Here is a 24430-nt window from a genome sequence, read left to right as displayed (position 1 = left end):
CAGCTCTGGGGCTGGGGTATGCTCAGCCTCATCCAGGTGTTTGGAGCCTTTCCCTTGCATCTCTGTTGCCTGCAGGATAGTTTGTACGGTGCTGCTGAGCATTTTGGCTTGTGGCAAGTGTGGTTTGCATGTAATCTGTGCGTGCCTGTCTTCGTTTCAATATGTGGCTATGAAGTACGTTGGTGGAGTGCCTGGGCTTTACTGGGACTGCTTGCTGGGGTCCAGAGTCGGGAGGAACCTTCTGCTGTGTTGAAGCGCAGACAGACAAAGCCCTCTGTGAGATTTGGGAGCCACAGACTGCCAGCTCTCGTGCTGCAGACTGTATTTTAATGCCAGGTGGGATATATCTAGCCCCGGGCATCCGATTGTCAGGTAGAGCTGGGATGAAAGCCTGGAGGAGTTTCAGGGAAGCTGGTTCCCGTGCTCCACTGGATTTCCAGAGGCGTGCACCTCAGTGTCTGTAAAACCCAGCCCCTAGCCTCTGGGTGAATGAGGCAGGGGTCTGAGAGCCCCAAATGCCCCAGGGATCCCCGTGTCAGGGATCCACACGTGCTGCACCTGTGACCTTCCTCCTAGATGTGGCTGAGCACCCAGCCTCGGGTGGTTGCTCAGCCGTGCTCTGCAGAGCCTGCTTGCAGGGTGCCAGCCGTGCCCCGCAGGGTGCAGCCCACGCCGGGCTATGTCCACCGCGGAGGAGCAGCTCTGGACGCTGGGAGCAGCCCCGCAGAGGTCACCAGGACTCACGCAGGCACTGGTACGCCCAACGTGCATGCGTGGGACAACCCGGCTTGGTCTCAGGTGACCGCGTTTCCTTGCCTCTCAGTGCTTGTTTTTGCATCCACAGCCTTCCATTTCTGCAGGGTTTTGCCAAGGGAGAGCAAACACCCAGCAGCAGCAGCCCCAGCAGCTCTGCTTTTGTAGGACGAAGCGCTTTGCAAGGTAAGGGGGGGCATAAGGGCAGCGGGAAGAGGGGGAAAAGGCAAAGGTCATAAAGGTCAGGGAGTTGGGATGGTCTTGGAGAGAGCTGCTGATCCCACAGGCAGGTAGGACATTGCTGAGCAGTTGGAGCTGTTTTATTTTGCCTCTTTTTTTTTTTATTTTTTTAATTAAAGTTGAAGATCCTGGCTAATTTCTAGGCCCTTTCTCCTGCAAATTTTAATTAAAAATGGGTAAGTAAAAAAAGAAAGTGGCTTGGGGCTCTGTTGTGATCCCTTATTGGGTTCACTCCCACAGACTTGCTTTGAATTCAGTCAGAAATATTTAACAAGAACGTGTCTGATGGGGGCTTGGGCCCTGGAGGCTGGGCGCTGCTTGCCCCTGGCACAGCCGCTGAGGGGGTCCCTGCGAAGGCGGCGCTGATCCTGTCTGCCTTGGCGGGGGGTGCAGAGGCCGAGGCCTGTGCCAGCTCAGTGTTAGGTGTCTGTGCTGCTAACAGCTGTGAACACCTCTTATGCTGCAGGATTGCTGCAGGAACCTTCGCTGCTCATGGGCCAGGTGCTGACTGCAGGGGAGAGGCCGTTTCTTCTTTAAGAAACTGGGATTTAGGTAAGTGCCATGAATTTCACCCCCTGTAGGTCTTACCTTCCCTCTGCCCTTGAGTTTCTTGCGCAAAGCAAGCAAAACCATTCCTGTTGTGCCTAGTAAATATTTGTTTCACAAAGGGGTCTGGTTTGGCATCTGTGTAGCCTAGCTTCAACAACTTTCTTTCCTAACCCTTTTCCTTCCTTTCCAGCTAAATGCCTTCCTGCTTGGCCCGACAGCGATGGCAGCAGGCACCAAGCGCTGCACACAGTTGCTACCTGGTGGTGAGCGGGAGGTAAGGGACTTTTGAGACGTTATTCCCTCTGTGCTGGTTTTGTGCTGAGGACTGTGCTGCTGAGGCTGCTGCACGTATTCATGCAAACTCCTTGCTATTTTTCAGTGGGTTAGCTGTCAGAAAAATTTGGTTGGCGTTGCTGTCACTATAGAGGACTAAACTATTTATTTCAGACATAGACTTTGTGGACTGCATAGCCAAGGAACTCTGTAGTAACTAACAGTGTTGGGGTTTGAAGTGCATGAAAGCCATTGGAAAATAGAGCAGGGACAGGGCGTATTAGAAATAAATTACACTGGTAATAATATACTCAACATTTTATTATAAAACCCTCTAAAGCGCCACTTTATAGCTCACAGTTACGACAAAGGAAATGCCTTGAGTTAAGAAAACAATGGGGACACAGAGACATTGTTTAACATTTTTTTGTCTGGGAAACACGTGTTGCTCAGGACTCGCCTACGTTTACCATCCCCTGGCGGTCCCAGCAAGCCCACCGAAGCTGAGGGGGCTGCGGTGCGGGCAGCGGGGCTGCTCTCGCCCAGCGCTGTCTGGGTACCACTGTGAAATGGCTGGACAAGCTCTGGCAGCTGACAGCGGGGTGCAGGGTGAGGGCATGGTGCTGTGTGTGTATTTAGGGGGTGGACGGGGTCTATTTAGGGTGTGGACAGGGTCTCCTGCCAGCTCATCGTGGGTCAAAACAAAAGCTTTGTGATGGTGGCCGTGGCCTCCTCGTGCTTTGGAGCTGAAAGGCCCCTGGGTCCTGAGCCAGCAGTGGCAGCAGTTGATTTGCAGGAGTTTTTGCTACGTGCAAACCTTGCTGAGGGACAGGGCTGACAGCTGGGGCTGGTGAACCCCTCCTGAGGCCTGGGCTTACAACTTCCTCAGTCTGTGGCACAGTAAAAACAGGCACGAGGGCACCCTTCTTGCCTCGGGGATACCCTGCCCACGTGCTTTGCTGCACCAAGGCTCGGTGGCAGCAGCGAGCAGCCTCCCGCACCCCTTCATCCCCCAGCCATCAGACCTCTGTTCACGGAGAGGCCTCATTTGGAGCTGATCTCGGGCCTGTCAGAGGCTTTCAAGGGTTAGGAAGGTACAACGTTTTGCCTGTCTTTACCCTGGTTCTGGGTGCTGTTTGTCAGCGTAGCCACAGGACCCCAGGGACAGCCCAGCCGGGTTAGCAGAGCTGCTTTGGCTTTGCAGGGTTGGAGAACGCTGAGGCCCTGCCGTCAGCTCAGTTACCGAGCTGCAGGGCTGAAGGACCAGCAGAGGAGCCAGGCAGTGGTGTCTGCAGGCCTTCAGATGTGACAGCAGGTCAGGAGGAGGAGAGGGAAACAGGTGGATGGATTTCTGCCCTGCGCCTTCAAATTTTACTGTCTCTAAGCTTACCAGTTCCAGGCACCTAACATCGCTCATTAAAAAGCTCGGCCAGAGAGGAGAGGGATGAGCTCTGCAGGCCACAGCACCCAAAGGCTATATTAAGTAAGTTTAATCATCTGGAAATAAGGGTGATAGCACCAAGACAGCCAGCAGCCTACCAGAGACACGGAGGAGAACAGATCCAGCAGCCTCCTGCACCCATGTGAAGTGTTCCTTTCCCACAGGGAGGTGTTCAGCAGATTGTGCAGTTGCTGCTGTGCTGCAGCTCTGCAGGGACCAGAGAGCATCAGCAAAGTGGTGCTTGCAGCCAGGGCAGGAGCACAGGGACACTTTTACCTTCCCTCCCTGTGGAAAGGGCCAGCATCAGGATCCAGCATCCTCATCCACCAGGTAAGCAGGCCTGGACCTTTGGTAAATTGTTAACAAGCCTTCAAATATGATTTTCTTTTTTTTTTTTCCAGAACTCCTCTGGATGCTGTCTGAGAGATCTTCTTTGCCCAGAGCCCTTGGTGCCACCGGGCTGCAATATAGCACAAGAAGGTGAGCAGGGATCTTCCTCCGTATTGTGGCAAATCAACCCTGCTGCAGGCTGGTAGGAAAAAGGCTGCAGTGTGATGCATCTGGTCACTGAAAATCTCTGCTGCAGGTGTAGATATACTTAGTGCCCTGTTGTGCTGAGAGGATCCTTCCCGCTGGTGTGTGCTTCTCATCCGTGTCTCAGACGTTGCTCAGGCCCAGGTACCTCCCCAGGCTGAAGGCTGGATGATCTGCAGCTGAGTGATGACCAGCAGCAACAGGTAAGACTTTAGCTGATTGGGATTTGCTGTGACAGGTTGAAAACCACTGGGGTATAAAGAATAGCAGAGGCCTGTCCTGAACCCACTACTGTCACTAATATAGAAACCTTAATAACTCATTGATAAACCTTCAGAGTAGAAATACACAAAACACCCCTATGTACAGTAACAGTCTTGTTTACATCGACTGGGTTAGGAATCGGATGCAAGGATTGCCACTGGTTGTTATTGTTTTAGCTACGTGATGGGACTTGTCTGGAAAGAGCAAGATCGTTTGGGCTAATTGGTATTGGCAGCCGTTGGCTCCACTGCTGCATCTGAGCAGGTGGAGCGACGCAGAGGAGGCGCGTGGTGTGGGTTGTGTTGCACACCCAACCTCCACCGAGAGGTGATTGAATCCCCTTGTCCATGCCTGGGTAATTCCAGTCTTTAGTCCATCTCTCAAAAACGTGCTTCTAACTAGCGCCCTTCTTCTCCCATTCCTGCCAAAGAATAAAGGCAAATTAGTCAAAAGGTAGATCTGGCAAGCAGCAGTAGCTGTAATATGCTCAGGAGCAACCTGATTCTCTGGTACCGAGGGGTTTTAGCCACAGAGTGGGTCAGGGAGGTCTCTGTTAGAAGCAATGCTTTTGTTACAGCCTTCCCACTCCAGAAAGCAGTGGCACTGCCTGCAAGGGACCAGGCACGTGGGTGGGTAGATGGGGTGAGACATTTAAGAGGGTGACAGAGAAAAGCTCAGCCAGCATCCTTGTTTTGTTACAAAGACAGATGATGGTAAGGAGAAGACCATATGGGGGCCGCCTCCCAGGTGCTCAGAAGCAGACTACCAGATCACCCGTCCTCCTAGTGAAACTTCAAATGCGTTTCAGCACAGTTTCAGTGAGAGGAAGCCTCTTGTTTACTCCAGTTGCTGCCAGCACAGTCAGCATGGCGCGGCTCCAGTTACAGGAGCACACAGCGATTAGCTGAAATCACAGCCAGGACAAGCCCAGGTGAAAAGCCCAGAGGAAAACCAGGCTGCCCTGAGTCATGCTCAGCGCGCTGCCCAAACACCAACAGGCCAGACCCCGTCACCGCCATCCCTGCTGGTCTGCTCAGCCGCTGGGACAAGCGAGCAGCAGCTACCCCAGGCACCAACCAGCATTTACCTTAGCTTTCTGTAGGACTGTCCCCTTCCCTGTCACCATGACGGACAAAGGCCTGTTTTTCAAAGCTGTTGCTGAGTTGACTGGTGAGCTCTCTGCGCTGTTTCCTGGACTGGCAGTTTTTGTTTGAACCTACAATACGAGTAATAGAAATAGGTGTAACCATCGCTGTTTTGTGGGAACCTTGTCCTCAGGAAGGAATTTAGGTGCCTAAATCTCCCCCAGAACAACCCTTTGCTTGGCTGGGTGCAGAAGGAGCACTGGGTCCTGCCCTGCATGACCCCGATGGTGTGGCTCGAGGTCCCACAACAGCCAGTCTCCTGCGTCCCAGCCTCCTTTTTGCAGCAGTGATGGGGGAGGTATCTTATTATTTTATTACTATAGTTTCATATTACTATATTTTATTTTCATGCTACTATATTATCATATTACTGTTATTATCATATTATATTTTTATATATCACATCATTATAGATAGAGTGTTAAAATATGATGTTGCGTTATTATTAGTTATGCCGTTAAGGAGCAGGCTGAAGTGGTGTGCCCACACCACCGCGCGCACTGGGTGCCCCCACCTACCCGGGGTGCTGCGTTCTCCAGGTGCGTGGTGTCCACCGTGGTGCCCAGCGTCACGGGGCCGGACTCTGCCTTCTTCAGGTTCTCCTTCACCTCCACCAGGTTCAGCTCCACATCCACCCTTCGGCTCTCCTTTTTCTTGCACTCTTCTTCTATCTCCTTCAGCTTCTGCTCCAGGCTCTTGTCTGCAAAGGGAAGGACAGCTCGGCACCGCGCTTGCTGGCTGGTTCCCAGGGGCTGGCATGAAGCTGGGGGTCCTTGGCAATTGTGGTGCTGGTGGCTGCAGGGGACTTGGGGCACCCAGAGGGGGAGCAGGGACCAGCCACAAGAGTATGCATCACTCCTGCACATTTTCCTTATGTCTTTCCCCAAGACGGACCATGGCAGAGCCAGCACTTGCTCCAGTGCATTCTAGGCTACGTGGTTTGGCTCAGAGCACGGGGTCTACCCCCGGAGCTGAGGCAAACCATGTCACTGTGACAAGGCCAGTTCTTCCCTCCCGTGCCATGAGATAGGAACAGGGTGGCTCAGGATCCAGCCTTTTCCAGGATTTCAGCACTGACTCCCCTGGCAGCTGGGCTGCTGTTAATGTGTCCGTGGTCACGCAGGTGGTGCTGGAGGAGCAAAGCCCCTTCTGGTCCCAGGTTCATCACCCCTCTCCAACCCCCTGGTCCCACCTTGTCCCATTTCTGCGTGTTGCCCCTTGCCCAGCTCTACCTGTGCATCCCACGAGCATCTCCTTCAGCTCCCGCCTCTCTTTGCGCAGCTGGGTGAGCTGAGCTCGGATTTCCTCCTTCTCCTTCTCCAGCCGCTCCTTCTCCTCCGTAAACCGCTTCACCTCGGCCTCTGTCCTGTTCTTGCCCAGCTTGGTTTCCACTGCTGCCACTGAAAGCACAAGCCACCCAAACCAGCTCAGATGGGGGAAAAAGCAGGAGGGAAAACATCTTTGGGTGGTCGCAAACAAAAATGAACGAGACTTGGGAAAGTCATGGGAGGCTCATCACCAGCCACAGGGCAGAGCTCGCACCCGGAGCCCCCCGTCCATGCTCCCCGCTCCCCACTCACCAGGAAGGGGCATCTTGGGCCGGTGTGCGGGTGCCAGCTGGGGGCTGCCCACCGCCGCTGCCGACCCCGCGGGCAGCTCGGGGGCCGTCTGCGGGAAGACGACGGTCTGCTGCTGTGCCTGGGTTTTGACAGGCGGCGTCTGGGGCGGCAGCTCTTCGGGCTCCAGCTTCTCTGGCTGTTTCTGGAGCAGAAGATGGGAAAGAAGGTGAGATGATGTGGTGGGGAGCTGGACCCCTGATGAATCCTGGCCCCAAACCCAGTTAAATACCTGCTCCGAGGTCTCCATCACCTTTCCACAGGGCTCAGCGTCCTTAGCCACCGGGGTTGTCTCATCCACGCTGTCGGGGGCAGCCTTCGTGCCAGCCCTCTCTGGAGACGGCGAGCTCAGGGGTGAAGTCTGGCTCGACTTCTTGCCAGCGCAGTGCAGGAAGGACTTCACCGGGGTGAGATCCAGGTACACCCTGTCTTGGTCCCCCTCCAGTTTGCTGTCGCTCTTGGATACTTCTCCCTGCAAAAGCCAAATGTTCCCCTGAAAAGGGCCCGTCTGCTGCAGCCGAAGGAAGGGCAGTCTCACTGCAGAGCAGCAGCATCTTAGGCAATCTGGGATATTTTCCATAAATATATAAGTGATCTAACGAAGTTACAACCCCATTTTCTAAGTCACTCCTCAAGGAATATTTTCAGAGTACAGAAAGTTCCACCCTGCTTTCCTCCAATAAATCTTTCCAGTGGTAGCAGAAGACTCACATGGGGATCGCACCCTGGTGTAGATCTAGCCGGGCCCTGTGAGATCCTTTGCCTTCTCCAGGATACCAGCCCCCATCTCCCCAGCATGGCCTGTGAGAGCAGATCCCTACAACACCCCACTGGAAACCTCTCACATTCCTCAGTGACTCCTCACCATCGCCCACTTCTGTCCCTTGCAAAAGCCTGGATTTCCCCGGGGGGGCTGGGACTTCCCTTCTCCCCAGGTGCCAATACCAGCTGTGTGTGGCTTTGGCAAATCCTCTCCCTTCCCTGCTGGAGATTCCCCCTGGCTGGGAAATGCGATGCTTCCCCGTGAATCATGGATGCCCCTTGATGCAAGCCACCTGTGACAGCGACCAGGGACTTTTTAAGCAGCAGGAGCCAAACCCAGTGGCAGCGCTCGCTGCAGGTGGGTGTCGTGCTGGGCACCTTACCTCGGGCATGTCCGGCAGGTCCACGTCGTCGTAGAGCTCCTCCTGCGGCATCCTCCCCTTGGGCAGGTTGTCGATGTAGGCGTTGGGCTCGGAGTATTTCCTCTGCATTAGGCTGTGAACAGGCAGCAGAACATCCTGTCAGGAGGGACGGTGCTCTCTGCGCGGCCACACTGCTGAATTCTGGGGCGTCTGTGCATGCGGTGCTGCACCCCCAGCCCCACTAACCTGGCTTCCCAAAGGCCACCTGGGCGCACGCCCCTACCCCTGTGGCAGCAATGCTCAGGTAGGTGCACCACGCTGGGACGAGTGCTCTCCTGCCTTGCACTGAGCTTTCAGAGAAAGCACCCGAGCTGCACCCATGCCTGAAGCACCCCTCTCCAGCTTGCTCCCCGCCCCCCCCCCCCCCCCCCCCCCCCCCCCCCCCAGCTCCCAGGAGCCCCGCGCCACCCCAAAGACGTACAAGAAGGAGTTCTTCGCAGCGCTCACGATGCAGGAGACTCTGTCAGCATCCACGTAATCATAGGTAAATTCCTCCGGGTCTGTTTTTGAGCCTGACTCTGATAAAAGGAGGCCCAGCCAGTGGCCCATTTCCTCCGAGGACTTCGCCTACAAGGTGACCAGACAGATGTTATGGGTGGCAACAGCAGCGCCCATGGACTCCCTCAGCAAAGGAGTTTACCAGCAGTTCTCTGTCCTTGCAAGGAGCTGGCCATTTATTTTAAACCTGAGACCACATTAAAAAAAGAAAGTACCACCACCCTGTGTACGGACCGACTGGCAAACTGGGGAGATAGATACATAAATGCAGCTCCTCTCTTAACTCCTTACTAAAATTTGTAGTCGGTCTGCGTGTACCTTTCAGTGGCGAACCATTCAGCTGCATTCCAAACTAAGAAAAGTCTCTATGGCTGGAGGAGATGCTGTCAGGGGGCCAGCTTTGGGAGGAAAGAGTGCGTTTTTTATTTTGCACCAGCAGAGTGCAGTAACATGATTTCCAAACACCAGATGTGCAAAGAGACACAAGCATAGCAAAGAGCCTGCGAGTTCCTTATGCCAGAGCCCCAAATCCTGTTTGCACAGGGAAGAAGGGAACAGGAAAGTTTAAAGCATGGTCAGAGAAGAACATCAAAGGGAGCCCCTAGCTATAACATGGTCAGAACCAAATTCCCAGATGCAACGAACAGCCTGACATTTTGCAAAATTAAGTGTTGAATATTGTGCCTGGAAGTCAGCTCTAGCAAACAGCCACATAGGCTTACCTCCCAGTAGTGGATGATTTCTACCTGGAGGAAGAAGTGGGCTGATACAGATATCGTTTGCTTTGATTTGAGGCATTAGAGCAGTAAGTACAAAGTAAAATTCAGGGCAAGTGAATCCCAAACTGGAAAGTGTATTTTAAGCTTCCAATCTGTTTGATTTAGCACAGACTTCAGTGCCTGGGAAGCCAGCCAGCCAGTCTGTACATTGAGGCTGGTGGCCCAACAAAATACAGTTTCTTCCATTCACAAAATGTAAATTTTCCCAGCACCTTTTCTTCACATCTGTAATTAGGCAAAACGTCTTGGACATAGACACAACCTGAATCAGAGGCTAAGCAAAAACACCTAAAAAACGTCATGGCAGGCACTCGAAGTCTGTTGTTTAGCTATAAATATTCCACCCACTGGAAAAATACAGGAAATTGCTCACATTGTCCACCTCCTACTATAATCACGCTGTCGTCAGAGAGAACTAAGATTAGAGATAAGCAGCCTAGATGCAGGCAAAGGAAAGTAACAGATGGAGACGAATTCACTTGCACTTTCGGGGCAGATCTGTGATCGGTTTACTTAGGATGCACTCATGACCCATGGCTTTGGGACTGTTTTCAGAAGATGAAGTTCATAGAATCATAGAATGGTTTGGGCTAGAAGGGACTTTAAAGACCATCTAATTCCACTCCCCTGCCATAGGCAGGGATGCCACTCACTAGATCAGGTTGCCCAAAGCCCCATCCAACCTGGTGTTGAACACCTCCAGGGATGGGGCATCCACAGCTTCTCTGGGCAGCCTGTGCCAGTGCCTCACCTCTCTCTGAGTGAAGAATTTCCTCCCACAATCTAATCTAAATCTTCTCTCTTTTAGTTAAAGCCATCACCCCTTGTCATAACATTATCTGACCAAGCAAAAAGTTGCTCTCATCTTTTTTTTAGAAGACCCCTTATCCTATAGTCAGTGGAGATGGGCACCTCCAGAGACCCTTCATCCCAACCTTAGATGAGAACCTAAGATGAAGGCTGAACAGTCCTCTGGAGATGCCAGCATCAGAGGCAGCCTGGATTACCAGCCAGGTAGGACACCTTCTAGGTGACCGTGGTCTGGTGAACCAAAGTCCAGTGCTTCAGGCTGTTTGCTGAACTGAAGTCTTCCCTAAAAAGGCCTTAAAAGCATCCAAGCAGTGAGAGGCTTTTAGGCCTGCTGAGACACCCAAACCGACCATTTAAAGAAGAATGAGCTTGGAGATATACAGCCTACCTCCAGAATGACCCGTTCTTCCCCGTTGTGCAGGATGCGGAAGGAATAGAGATGATCAGGGCTTGGGTCTGGAATAATTTCACAACCCGCCAAACTTAGGGGCTGCTGAGCCAGTTTGCTTCGGTTCTTGTCCTGGTAGAAATGGAGGTGACCGTCTTTTATCTGACACCAGCGAGACTTCCACTGGCTGTTCACAAGCACATTCAGGTAACCTGCAAGCAAACACAGGTTATCGAGTCATATTTTCCACCCCACGGGGGGGGGTGTGAATCAAAAGTCATTTCTGTGCACGGGGAGTAAGTCAGTTCTGAGTTCACCGCAGAAAGCCACAGGCAGTGATGAAGAGCAAAACCACAAAGATGAGTGGTCCTGAACCACATAAAACAGGATGAAAGGGTGAAAATTGGTTCCAAATGGGACCCTTGAAATTCAAATTAGGTTTGGAGCAGCAAGCTGGCTAAGGACACCTGGGCAAAGTTGGTCCCAAACGATTCCAGTTGACCCACACAACCTCCTCCCTGTTGAATCACACCACGCGTGTCTGGTATTACCTGCCCTTCCTCTCGAGTCACCCTGTGAGCTATTGCCTGCCCCTGTAAGCACCACAGTCGCCTTCATGTGAGGAGGCACCATAACCTGCGTGGATTTACTGGCGTGGACAGCGGCTTTTTTGCCTCCTGATGCATGCACACAGCAGGCAATGATGCCTGGTGCTCACCCTGCACTGCACACCAGGGCCCAGCCCTGAGACAAGTCCCTGCAGAGGAGTTCGTGCTGTCACTTACTTGAGGTCTCCAGGGATCTCTCTGGGCTATCCATGGAGCTGGATTTTTTCCTCCCAAGGTTCATCAGGTTGCTTAGTATTAAGCCAGTTGTGCCTTTCTTCTTAACTACCAGAAACAAACAAACAAAGAAAAGTCACTTAGGCTGCATTTATGCCATCTAAAACTGTCCCAAAGCGACTTGCCCAGATTCATGCAGGATCTCTGTGGTAGGGCAGGGCCTCACGCCCAGGTTTCTCAAGCCCTATCGGAACACTAACTGCTGAGAAATCCCAGTGTTCACCTGCCAACTCATCATGGAAAAAAGCAATGAAATCAAATTCTCAGGTAGTGAATTAACAGACAGTTTTCACCCTGCATCAGGTCAGTTTGAGGTGGCAGCAGCCGGAGAAGCTACAGAAACCCTCGCTGCACACAAGGTCAGCAGCATAGTTTCCCCTCATTCCCAGGGTGAGTTTTTACCATCTTTTGTCTCAGCCGTCTCCGGGTGCCCGTCTGTGCTGCTCCCACTCTCTGAGGCTGCAGAGTACCTCTCGGAGAGCTCCACCTGCCAACAAGCACCAGACATCAGCTATGCAGACACGCAACCCGCTCCTCCAGCAAGCACCCGCCACAGGGAGTTTTCCCCCTGGCTGCTCCCCTGTATGGAGGGGAGCCCAGTGCTGGGTCAGTTTTGGGGAAAAAATGTGGCAAGAAAATTCAGACTGTTCCAATAATGCTCCTTTTTAGCAGAACAGGTGGTGGGTTACATTTGTATCCATCTCTGCTCAGACAAAATTACTGTACCTACGCCTGCTATTTATTAAAAGAATAGGGTGGAAAAGTCATCCCCCTATCCCTCCTCTCTGTAGGGACAAGGTGTACCTTCGGGTAAGTGAGGCGCTGTGAATCTGGGATGTACTGGTTGCCTTCACTGCCTCCTTCGCACTGCAGACCGCTGGTCTCCTGGATTACCTGTGCAGAAGACAAAGCCATAGCTGGTGAGTACAGTGCAGTTACAGGACTGATGCTTCTCCCCACAACCACGGACAGGTGAAAACAGGACATCCTGCTAGACCCCCAGAGTCCCTCCTGCTCCGGGTCAGCCAGGGAGCCCTGGTGCTGCCCCAGGCTCCGCAGAGGCTCCCCCTTCTGCTGCCATCCCAAGGCAAGGGCTACATTTCCCCCTGTCCTCAGCCACTTCACGCTAGGCACTCTCCCCCCAGGCATTCCTCCTGCTGCGGTGGCTGGGCCGCGAGGTGCCTCTGTGGGCTCCCGCGCACAGAAGATGGTGGGTTGCTCCAGGAAGAAGCTAACCCAGACATGAAAATAAAGTGGTCTATTTGTATATGGGCTTGCAGGGAGGAAGGAGCCAGAGCATGCGAGGACAGGACGGAAATCAGATACGGTGCTGTTGGGATTCAGCTGGAGGGATTCAGAGACACTCGTCTCTGGAAGATGTACAGTCCTGCACAGGAGCATGAAGCACATAGCACTCTCACATTTCTCCTCTTTCTTACCTTCCCTCTGCATTACCAAGGAGTCAAGACAATAATGCTGGAGGGCCATTCCAAAAAGCATTCTCTGGTTACCTGTCCCTCCCTCCCCATGTTCACACCTGCCTCACTGAGGCAGGAGCTCCTGCAGCGCTAACGCCATCCATCAGCATGGGGAGAAGCAGGGGCTGAGCCACACCGCATGCATGGAGGGAAGCTGGAGGGAAGTGAGGAGCTTGCCCCTTGGCACACAGGGCTCCTGATGGGCTGCTATGACAGGCACTGCAGCCTGAAGGAAATGCTCAGGGACCTGCCTTCCCTGGCAGCTGAAGGCCTGGGCAACCCCGGGGATGTCACTGACCCTGAGCCACTGCTCTGCCTGGTCTTTGCTCTGCAGCCCCAGCACGATGACATCAGCGTTCATGGGGATGATCTTCAGCTTGTGCTCTTTCTTCCTCACTTGCTTTTCCTTGTGAATGACAGTGCAGCCCAGCAAATTCACATCCAGCTGTGGGTTGTGGTCTTTGGAGCTCTTGTAGCACTGGGGAAGGAAGATGGAGGACAAGTCAGAGACAAGAGGAGCCTTCCCTTTTGCTTGCTGGCATGAACTCACACTAGAAGTGGCTCAGTGCAACCTCATGCATTAAGTGCCCTGAACACAAGAAGGTTTAGGGCCTATAAGGATGCCACATCTATGTATGCAGACTACGAACAGGTCATATCTATTATGTATGTAGATACACCTAAGGTGTAAATAGGTTGTTTTAGGTTGTTGTAGGCAGACGGCAGAGGATATACGCACCAGCAGCCTGGTGTCCTTGATGACACACAGCTGCTTCGCCCACTGTCCCAGCCACTTCTTCCTCCATAGGAATGCACAGATACGGGCGTCCTTCATCAGCTCGATGGTGGCCTCTGTGGATGGCCACTGGTGGGTTGCTGACTTGCCTTTGCTGCTCTCTTCTTCATCGTAAGATTCATAGGAGCTACTGACAGCTTCACCATCTTCTAAAACAAAAGCAAAGCTTTGTCAGTAAGTACATCCCTCGCACAACTCTGGGCCTATTGCTTGCCTCAACCATGCTCAGACATGCAAAAGCTGCAAGCACAGGGATGTGTCTTTTGAACATCTCCTGCAGAGGATAATCAACAGGAAAATGACCCTCACTGATCTTTTTTTTTTCTTTTTCTTTCTAGCTCAATATTAATCTAATTGAAATGTTTTGAGTCTCATAGTCTCAGTTATAAAATACTCAAAAGACACATCTCAGTTGACCACAAGTTTGAGAACATTCCCTTAGACATTTTCTGATGCTTTCTGCTTTTTTTTTTCCTGCCAAGATGCTTTCTCTGCTTTCCACTTGAAGCCAAATAAATTTTTTAAGGCAATAGCAAGCTATAATCACCCCTTGTTCTCTGAATGTCAGAAATAAAAATGGTATTTGCAAAGCCATGCAACAAGCAAGGATCTGTTGTATTAGAGATGTCATGCCACTTTCCCTCTCTGGGCTAACATATCTAAGGGACATCAAGGGGCTTTGAAGTAACACACTGTTGCAGCAGCAAGAATTAGTCATAAGTGGCAGCGGTAAATAATAACAAGCACATTTTTCACGTTCATTCTTGAACTGATTGCTACTTTATTAGGGTAAGCTGGGATTTTCAATGCTCAGCTTTACTGGGAGGTGATAGGAGCTTTCAGCTGACAGGAGCAGCTGGTCGCTGGCGCCAGATTCATCAGAAACAACAAAAACGTTCCTGTTGGCTGCAAGGGAATTTGCAGTGCTTTGATGGTGTCTACCGTACAGCTCTTATTCACGAGGAACCGGATCCCCATCACGGCTACGTAAGCTCGCATGGCAAGATGGCAAGATTTGGGCACCATCTGCGTAGAGTTTGACATTCTTATCTGATCAAACAGCACTGAGAAAGGTCATCAAGTTTCCCTCACCAGAATTTAATCTAATTTAGATTCTCATCAAATCTTAATATCCACATAAAAGTAACATTGTTGGATTGGTGTAAAATAAAAGAGGAAAAGCAGCCGGAAAAGAGAAAAAGCATCATTGAAGAGAATTTCTTAACTTGGGTTTGTTTTTAAAATAAAAGGAACTGAGATGCAGTAACAAAGCTACAGTATTATCCCCAGCCTCCTCTGGTAAAATCTCACTCTACAACATCCCTCAAGTGGCCAGCACGAAGCTGCACCAATTTAACAAACTTTAAAAAAATAAAAAATAAAATAAAACAAAAAAGGCTGCCTTTCAAAGTCTCTGAATACCGCTGACATGCTACTGGATCACCATCTCCAAACTCTTCTGGCCTGGTACCACTGCGGTGACCTCCTGATCGAAAGGCATTTTCCAGGCTGCGTTTCCAGCTGACAAACTGGGACAAACCCTGCTTGGGTGACTTGTGCTAACACTGTGATTACCCCTAGAGCTCACTCCATCCCAAGGCAGACAGCTCAGGCACTTCAATACAAGGTCTTCGCCTACTGGCAGTTTCAGCTAAGACCAAAGTTTTATCCTCTTGTTGAAGTGACATCGGTGGCAGCCTCCTAAATTCAGAAAATTAGACACCAACACACAGCAGAGATGTTCTGATGGCAAATTTTGAAAAAACAGAGTGTGTTTTTCCCCAATTCTTCCCTTACAAGGATTTGGAGCCGTTCGACTCCCCTCCTCCATTTCTGCTGGGATTTCCAGTCTCTCCTGTGCCAAAATAACACCTGCAAGCTACTTTTGACCCAGACAGGATTATGAAACCAAGCCACCCCAGAGGCTCTCAGCCATGCTCTGGGATGCCCTTATCTAGACCCAGCTCTGCCTTCCTGTTTGGTCTTCCCACCGCTGCCCAGGCTGCCCATCGATACAGCGACGCAGGGAGCTCCAACCACCCTTCATGCACGTAACGGGCAGTGCCAGGGGGAAGCACTTGATTGCCTTGGCTAAACATTAGGTTTCAAAAAAAAAGAATAATAAAGGAAAAGCACTTCAGGGTTAAAAGCATGCCATACCCATCGTTATTGTGGCATAAATAACACCCTCAGTAACCTGCAACCCTGGCCTGGGTCCAGCCGCAGCAAGCCTACCAAAAAGACCTGCACAGTCAAAAGCAAAGAGAAAGGGAAACAAAGAGAGAAAGCCACAGATAAGAAAATGCAAAGAACAAGGGCGACAGCCTGGCTCGGGTCCCGCTCCCCCCTCTGCCAGCGAGGCTGCCCCGTCCCCCGCATCAGCTTCCAACAGGGACAGGGGGCCTGAGGACGCTTGTAACCAGCCCCGCAAGCAAGGCAATTCCCCTTAAAAAAGGGATCATCAGCAGCAGAATTAAAATCAGTGAAGGCAGACGAGCTGGCTCAGTAGGAATAATCGTTGCTCAGTTGGCAGTCATGTTGCCCCTTCCATTTTCACTCTGTCTCTTATCACAGCCTTCACTTATGCAAATACAGCAGAGGAAGGGAACGATAACGGTTTAACACATCTCGGTCTGGGCGGAAAAGGAAGCAGCAGCGTTCGCTGAAGCTGTACGGTGAAAGGCAGAGGCATCCCCAGCGGAGAGGCGGGGATGCTGACGATGAAAGAGGAACCCCAAGACCCAAGGGTCTCTCCTGCCCGTTTCATTTTAATTAATTCACCCACGGTTTGTTACACTGTTTGCAGTCCCACCTCTGATGATGCACAAATCCCCTATCTCCTCAGCCCATCTGGAGGCTTGCTTTGATGTCCTTTCTTGGCAGCGCGCTCCCTAATTTTACTAGCGTTCCTATTTTTGTTTAATTTCGCTACGCCCATTTGTTTGGAGAGCCATGGGTGTCTTCCAAGGCTCATGCTGTCAGCAACACCACGAGCAGCTCCCTGCTCCGCCAGCCTGCAGGGGCGAGCAGCGAGGTCTCGGCTGGGTACTGGGGTCCTACTTCAGCACACATGGCTCTTCTTTGCCCTGGGCACACCCACACGTGTTCCTACCACCCTTTAGCAACGCCAGCCACACTAAGGTCTCAAAGCAGTTGCTGGCAATGAGCATCACTCCCTGTAAGCAGGTACTGCAGGGTGCTATTGCCCGCTGACGCGCTGAGGGGTGGCTGAGGGATGGAGAGCCTCGTTTTGTACTTGTTAAGCCAACGGGCAGGACCAAGACCTGCAGGTTTGCCCCATGTGCTGTGGGATTTGAACTCTGATGTCTCCAGGCAAACCGGGGCACCAACTGCCTGAGAGTATTGCTGCCCGACCTGCCCTCGGCACAAAATGCTGCATTTCACCCCCTTCTGAGCACCTCTGCTGCCTCCTCCTGCATATCACTGCAGCTCCCTGCCTGTCCCTACTCCTCCTTCCCACTCACCCCAGTGAGCCCCCTGACACACCAGTATACCAAAAAACAACAGAAATTCCCAGCAGCACAGCGCTCTCTCCCTTCCCACACAAAGCACCTTGAGGGATATCTGCGTTGCAGCACGCAGGGCGCTTTGTGCAGGAGGGACCTGCTGGGGCCTGCAGAGGGCACGGGTGGTACAGCATTCACGGGCGGTAAAGGCACCGCACGCCGCGGCAGCGCTGTCTGGGCTTGCACATCCCATCTCTGCGCCCTTCTCAGGCTTGGATCTCCGCTTACTGCTGCGACACCACACTCGGTGGTGCCCGGCATCACCGGCTGGGGGGAACTGGGCTTGGAGGCAAAAGGGTTTCACCTAGCTAGCTCCTGACACGCAGCCCAGTGGTGGTAGCCACCCCCTTCTCTTCCTGCTGCTCTTCTCCCTGCAGGCACCCAGCTCTGGCCTTCTCAGGACACCCTTGTTTAAAGCACACGCTGCAGCAGTGCCAGGGACGGTCCCATTAGCACCACACCATGGGGCCAAGGTCAGTGCCTGGTGCTTTTGCTCAGGGCAAGCTGCAGCGTGCTCGGCATCTGGAGGTGTGAAACACCAAGCCCGCTGCTCAAACAGCTGCTAACAGCAGCCACAGACAGCACCGCCAGCCCCCACAACCACCTCACTTTGACCACGCTCCCATCACGTGGGGTTTTTCCTTTCTACCACACTTGCGGGCTCTGATCTCCGGGTGCCTCAGGTCTCTAACTGGCCCTGCCGGGTGTATTTGCATCTCGGAGCAGCACTGAAAATCCTAAGCCTGGATGAGCACAGAGATCCACACTGAGCTACGAGCTGCCCGGGTGTGTGAGGGGGACGTGCTGCAGTGATGGCTGCCCGCATAAACCAGCCCCAGGTGGCTTCAAGCAGGGCCACAGGAGTTTTACAGCCTGGCGTTGCACACCGGGGCTGTGGAGCGCTCAGCTTCTCTCACGGATAGCTCTGATTCAACGGCCAAGAGCTTAGATCCAAATCCCACTTTTATCCCTAGCTCTCACTTCTCTGCTTGCCTCAACTCTTCCCACTCGGATCTGCCCCGTGCCACGTATACGACTGCACCCTACGCTGCTGCAATCAACGGTGCTGAGCTGAGAGCTGCCTCTCCTGCAGTGCAGTGTCACCTCTCTCATCCAGACTTAAATGGCTCGTACAGCAACGACAAGATCAGCTGCTATCAGATCGGAGGGTGGTAATCTCTCCTAAAGGGTAGTCCCGAAAAGAAGGATGCACGAATGCATCGGCACAAATGAGAAGCCGGGAGCTCTGCCTGCCTGCAGCAGCCTCCCCCAGAGGGGATGGGAGCACACGGTGACGGGCACCAGTGGCACTGCTGAGGACATTACTGGGACACGGGCGTGAGTGAGTGTGCACAGCGAATCCACGCTGTCCCCTCACATGATGGGTGGCTTTTAAAACAAGCTTACAGATAGTTCAACTACCCGAAGAGACAGAGCTGAATAAATAGTCAATTATAAAACCTGTTACAGCAGCTAACAGGTCAGAGTCATCAATTTTGAGCCCCAAAGGGACAAACAGAGCAGCAGGACATAAATGCAAGCCACCACAGCTTCACTGCTTCTGAACAGAAACCAGCATTTGACTAGAGACTATCTGCCAGAAAACCATCAAGACAAAGAGAATCCACAATGATTTATAATATTTTACAGCGATGTCCTATTAACCCAGACGCACTACTTATTTCTACAGGAAACTTAAAACTTTGAGTAACTCATTAGACTTTTCTTTTCAGCTGGCATTACATGTATAATATTACACGTGACCAGAATCAGAAAACAAAATCTGTCACATAAGCTGTAAGAATTGTATGTTTTTTAGTTTACTTTTTCTCATAAACTTCGAGTCTTCCATCTCACACATAACCCCCCCAGACAGTTAGCTGTGATATACCATTTAGAGAGACATCATATGGCTCGGCCTCTTCATAGTATCCTTCCGGGGATTCGATCTTGGGGACCAAAGGTTGTTTTGTGTCAGGAATCTGAAGAATAAATAAAAAAAAGAAGCATGATTTAAGGTAAAAATAGATGCTTGAAAATGGGGCATCCTTTCTGTAGCACTAAAATACATTCTAGGGTTTTTATCTAAACAAGCTGAGATGACAGGGAAGAAAAATTATTAGTCTGCTGAAGGTTTCCAGTTAAAGTAGAAAGTTCTCTGAAATTACTGCATAATTGCATCATAAATATTATTTTCTTTAATTTTGCTGAAATCTGCTGAAAGATCCTCGGAAGGATCGACTTGTACGTTTCCCCATAAGCAGCAGCTCCAGCCCGCTGGCCTTACCGTGAACTGGGACTTCTGCCTGCCATGCTGACCCCTCCCAGGCTGCTCCTCGGAAGGGGATGAGCCTCCGAGCTACCGATCACCTTAACGGGGAGCCAGCGGGGTGGGCACTCCGTGCAGTTCTGGCTTTGCACTCAAAAGCGCAGCCTGAGCTGTCACTGGTCGTATCTTGAAGTCTCTAGCTGATAGCTAAAAATCTCTGTTTTAGGAAATATTAGGAATCTTTAATTGTGCTCTGAGCAAAAAAAAAAAAAAAATGAAGGAAATGGATAAACAACACTGATGGAAAATAGGCCTTTGAAAGGAGTCCAAGTGCTGGAAAATCCCTGTGGTGCCTGCCAAACCCCTCCCTAAACACAAGCAAGGGCAGGCAGGAAAAACAGCGCCTTGATCCTTTAGAAATACCAACATATGACGAAAAAAAAAAAAAAGGGAAGCTAAGAAACAACCTTTTTACTTCTCAAGTAATTCACATGGCTGTTGAACGTGATACAGCAGAGCCGGAGATAACAGTCGGATGGGCCCTTAGCTTACACTCTTCCCCAAACACGTGGCATCCCACCTCTCCCACCACAGCCCAACAGTAGCATCCCGCCATTCCCCAGCAAGGTTTCCCCTCTCCTTGCCCAGGTCAAACCACCCCCAGCCGTCTGACAGCGCTATGCTCCGGCTCACACCGCCCCCGTGGCTTCTGACCGAGAGCTGTGCAAGTCCTGGACAGGACGTTCAGTGTGTGGGGGGTAAAACCCCACGCCTCCCAGGAGGACAGGCAGAAGAGCCGGTCTCTCTCTGCAGAGACACCAACATCGAAGGTCACGGATCATGCATGGTCCCTCATCCACAGTGATTGCTCCCCATCGCCTTGAGCATGACGGCACAGTCTAAGGCAGGATAGTTCTCTTTGCAGGTCACGCCAGCACCATCAAATGTAGGTTCAAAGCCGTTCCTCCTGCCCTGGATATTTCCACCAAAGGGTACTGTTGCCCAGAGGCAGATAGGAAGCTTTGAAGGAAAAGATTTTCTGGCTAGCAACTTCCCTGGATAGGAGATGCTGCTGATCCCACGGGAGTTAGGTACCCTGGCCTTGCTGGCCAGCATGGGTGAGCTGCACACTTGTCACCTTTTCAGGTGTCTTGGACGAAGGCACCTCCTGACATGGGACTGCCAGCTGCTGTGAGCAGGCTCTGAGCTTGCTTCCCAGAGCCACACAGGACGTGCTGTCAGAAAACACTTGCCTCCAAACACCTCAAGGTTTAGGAACTTGTCCTAATGTGTTAAATTAAAGAAACAAGAACAACCAGTCCAAAGCTTTCCTTAATCCCTTCCCCGGCCAGGAGTATGTCTGCAATTGCCATCTGCGGTGGCCTTGTGCGTGTAGCCAGCTCATATTGTGTTATGACCATAAACAAATTGCCTACACAAAGAAAGGCTGTGGGTTTTCTGACACCATCCCAGGAGTGTCAGGGAAAGGGTGGGGGGAAGGGGCAGCTCTGTTTTGCTTCCTACAGACAATGGAATCCAACAGGGAATAGGTGGGACTGCGCCCCAGCTGCCCCAGAAGTCGTTTTTTTTCCTCTTTCCCTAAAGACGTAGAGTTGTTTTGTCTCTATCTGATATCAAAGAATATATGCTGCTGCGTTATCTAAGCCGGGCTGGCCCTCGCAGCACATTTGTCTCTGTATTACAACACAACGGAGCACGCAAATGAAACCATCTCGGGAGTCCGTGCCTGCACCCTGCCACCTCCCTGGCAGGCAGCTGCGAGAAGCAGCAGAGCAAGGAGAGCTGCCAGGGCTACCGGAGGATGGAAGGACACTGACATCTGAGCTATAGCCCGTGGGACTTAGTGCTTAAAGGCTACTTTGGGACAAAACCAAAGAAATGAGTCGGCTCCAGCTGGGTCACCCCCCGTTGGGTAGGTAGCCACAGTTCTTGGAATACTGAAGTACCTCTGAGTGCTCGGATGTCTTTGCAGCCAACAACTCACTGATACTCCTCGGATGCTTACAGCGAGGAAGCACCTGATTGCTTTATGTGAGTGAGGTTAGCTCCACGGGTAAGCAGTTGGGGAAGGTAGTTCCCAGCACAGGCAGCTGGCCTGGGAGCAGAGCCTAACCTTGTCAGCTGTTGTTGAAAACTGCTTTTCCTAACTTCCTCATTTAATTTTTCAATTGTCCTATCAGAAGGACGTAACATGCCTGAGAGCCATCCCATAACACTTGACACAGAGCCAGGTTTTCAGGACAGGAGCTCCCAGGGAAGGCCAGCAAGCACCAGCAGATCAGGTGGTGGCATCCCAGGGGCTTACCCGGGAATGGCAGTGAGCTGAGCTGTTTGGGGAAAATGCTTTGGATGCTGGGTTCCTTGGGGTATTCCTACAAAAGCAGTCCCTGTAGTAAGTAGCTAGCTCTGCCATTCCTTTTCCCAAGACAATGTTCATTAAAAAAAAAAAAAAAAAGAAGTGTTTTTAATTTTCTGGATTTTCTTTGAAGTGGATTTTCAAAATTCAGCATCATCCAGCTGCCAGGCTAGGGAAGAGGCCACCCCACTGGAGCAGTGGCCCCTCCTGCCCAGCTTGCAGAAGCAGATGTGCAGGAGCTGTCCTGGTACAGCACACAGCCTGTCCTGGGCTGAAGTCCTGGGGCCTCCACCCGTGTCGAGGGAAGGGGCAGGTTCTCCTCTGGGGTCACGGATGCACCATCCTGCCCTCCTCCATGTCCCCTCCACATACACTCCCTGCCCTCCTTTCCTTTCACATCCCCAAATCCCAACTGCTGCAATTCCCACGTCAGACCAACTACAGAACAGCCACAATCTCTCGAGGACAGTCGGGCTGGCTTTCTGGCACAGGGACAAAATCCCACTGGAAGCTGACCATGTAAAACTGTACCCTCGCAAGATTTACAGCTCTCCTATGGAAGGATCTAAAGGAATGTTCTTTTTGCAGTTTTTTGAAGCAAGCCCTCAGCAAGCTGGAGCACAGTGCCTGGGGTCTTGCACCTCTGGGCATCAAAAGCAGTGAGAAAATGGGCTCTGTGGGGCTGTACAGACCCATGTTGCCTTCTCCAGCCACTTTTCCCTAGTCCTGGGGCAGGAAACCAATACACTGGGGAGCCCGTAGTTTAATGCATATATACATATATTTAATAAAGCTCATCTGGACTATTTGCCACATGAACAGACGACTGGCAGAGGTCTGTCCATTTAGCTGTGCTGCTCACTATGTAATAAAAGTGGCCCCGAAGCCTTCAGGGGTTGATGTCCCCAGGCTGAGGGCTGGGCAGTGAAAAAGCAAAGGTTTTGTAACACCTACCTTTGGAGGGGGCAGCTCCGGCAGGCTCTTCTGAGGAGGGGATGAATGCAGTCCCAAGTCTCCATTGGTCAAGGAGGCTCTCCCATCCAGTGCTGCAAGCCAGAAACACAATTATATCGATGACATGTGGCATTTCCCAGCAAATGGCTACCCAGGAGGTGCAGGAACAGCTAGGTGCTATTTTGGTAGAAAGCAGAATGATAATTACAGGCAGCACTGCGGGGTGACCATGTCACTTTGGGCTAAGTTCAGGACTGTGGCACTAGAAGACCCAGCAAAAGAACCCGCCTCTGCTTTTCGGGCATGTTTTTTGCTTCTGGAAGGAAAACTGTGAAGCCCAGACCCATTGGGTTGGGCTGGGCTGCACAACAGTTCAGAGCCAGCCAAGAACAGTAATTTAATTGCTATTGAATCTACCAGCTGAGGAAGAGATGCTCTTGAAGCAGCAGAAGCCAAACATGTGAAAGGGCATATGGCAGCAGAACTGCTCCAGGCAGTCAGCCTCTGCCTCTGGAAAGTCAGATTTTCCAAGCAGCTGAATGCAGAGTGATTCAGTAGCTGGGGGATATACGGAAAGCTCAGAAAACTTGTGTGCAGTCCCTCTTCCCCACCACAGAACTCCTGGGTGGCCTCAAATGAGTCCCCAGATCCCACGCCCTCCAAGACAGAGAAATGCAGTAATGCTCAGGAACAAGTGGGAGCCAGGCACCCAACGGCCAAAAAATTAAGGACGTTGAAGGCATTATTCTGTGCAGTGGGGAAGTCTCCTTTCACACAGTATCTCTTAGCAAATACTCTGGGAAGAATGAGGCTAAGATGTCCAGATACTGCAGGTCCAGTAGATTAAGCAAGGGAATTAGGTCCAAAATCTGCACCGAGCTGGTGCTCTGGGTCCCGTAGTCACCTGCTAATGCTCCAGCCACGCTCCTCGGGCATACACAGAAACCACCACGGCCTCGTGCAATGCCCAGCAGCAGTTAGCACTGTGCTCAGAAGGCACTGGCATGAACTTTGCTGCATAATTCTGGGTTTTAAAAATAGAAGTTGGAAACCACATTACTTTGTTCCAGTCTGGGGCTCGGAAGCCACAATGATTGCTCTGCCCCAGGCTGCAGCGAGCTCGCGGCCAGATGGTGCAGGAGAGCAAAACGCATCTTTCAAGTCAAATTGCTCCCTCTTAGACAGGTCTCCTGGTCATCAGCACCGGCCAACTTTGCGGACACTTGGGGACTGACAGACACCAAATGCACCGCACGAGTAGGACTGAGGGATGCCTTGTGAGGTTCCAAGTGAGAGTAAAGCAACACAGGATGGGGACCTCAGCCTCGGTCTTCATCCTGCTGGAGACCAGCCCATTCCTGTGGACACAAGCCCACACGCTCCAGCTGAGGAACAGAGCAGGACGCAATGGAGCTTTGATTTTCAGGCTCTGCACAGGAAGAACAACCTCCTCTAACCTTCTTCCTGACAGGACTCCTGGGGGATGTTTCGGGGTTTTCTGTTCTGAGGTTGCAAAAGGTACCTATCGCTGTGCCCAGCTGCCAGCAAGGGGGAACTGTGACCGATATGCTCAGTTCCTGCACTGGAAAAAAAAAGTCTTGCTCAGGCTTATGAACCCCAACAGGCCTCGATGTGACAGCGCCTGGAACAGGACAGCTCATTCATAACAGAGCACCTGGTGAGTGCTCACAGCCGTGACCACAAACAAAGGGG

General features: G+C 51.8%; 1 protein-coding gene across 3 annotated transcripts in view; it reads right to left on the bottom strand.

Moving 5' to 3' along the window:
- Window positions 1–2118: 2118 nt before the first annotated feature.
- AFAP1L2 (actin filament associated protein 1 like 2) overlaps window positions 2119–24430 on the bottom strand; it is a 63604-nt gene continuing 41292 nt past the window's right edge. Inside the window, exons 3-19 of one of the 3 annotated variants that reach the window (XM_067000406.1) lie at window positions 22718–22809; window positions 19009–19099; window positions 15751–15834; window positions 13534–13739; window positions 13093–13272; window positions 12121–12210; window positions 11719–11803; window positions 11260–11364; window positions 10475–10686; window positions 8421–8566; window positions 7961–8072; window positions 7048–7287; window positions 6780–6960; window positions 6432–6599; window positions 5718–5899; window positions 5142–5270; window positions 2119–4475 (exon numbers count right to left, since the gene is read on the bottom strand). In XM_067000406.1, coding sequence (XP_066856507.1) covers window positions 4449–4475; window positions 5142–5270; window positions 5718–5899; window positions 6432–6599; window positions 6780–6960; window positions 7048–7287; window positions 7961–8072; window positions 8421–8566; window positions 10475–10686; window positions 11260–11364; window positions 11719–11803; window positions 12121–12210; window positions 13093–13272; window positions 13534–13739; window positions 15751–15834; window positions 19009–19099; window positions 22718–22809 — 2330 coding nt within the window. In that variant the 3' untranslated portion in view covers window positions 2119–4448. The remainder of the gene's footprint in view (window positions 4476–5141; window positions 5271–5717; window positions 5900–6431; window positions 6600–6779; window positions 6961–7047; window positions 7288–7960; window positions 8073–8420; window positions 8567–10474; window positions 10687–11259; window positions 11365–11718; window positions 11804–12120; window positions 12211–13092; window positions 13273–13533; window positions 13740–15750; window positions 15835–19008; window positions 19100–22717; window positions 22810–24430) is intronic. The other 2 variants (XM_048060550.2, XM_048060551.2) reach the window with 2 other exon arrangements.

This window comes from Anser cygnoides, chromosome 7 (genome assembly GCF_040182565.1).
Source record: "Anser cygnoides isolate HZ-2024a breed goose chromosome 7, Taihu_goose_T2T_genome, whole genome shotgun sequence".
In the NCBI taxonomy this organism is placed as follows: domain Eukaryota; kingdom Metazoa; phylum Chordata; class Aves; order Anseriformes; family Anatidae; genus Anser; species Anser cygnoides.
Note: the sequence above shows the minus strand (reverse complement) of the source record. Positions and strands in the feature narration are given on the sequence as shown.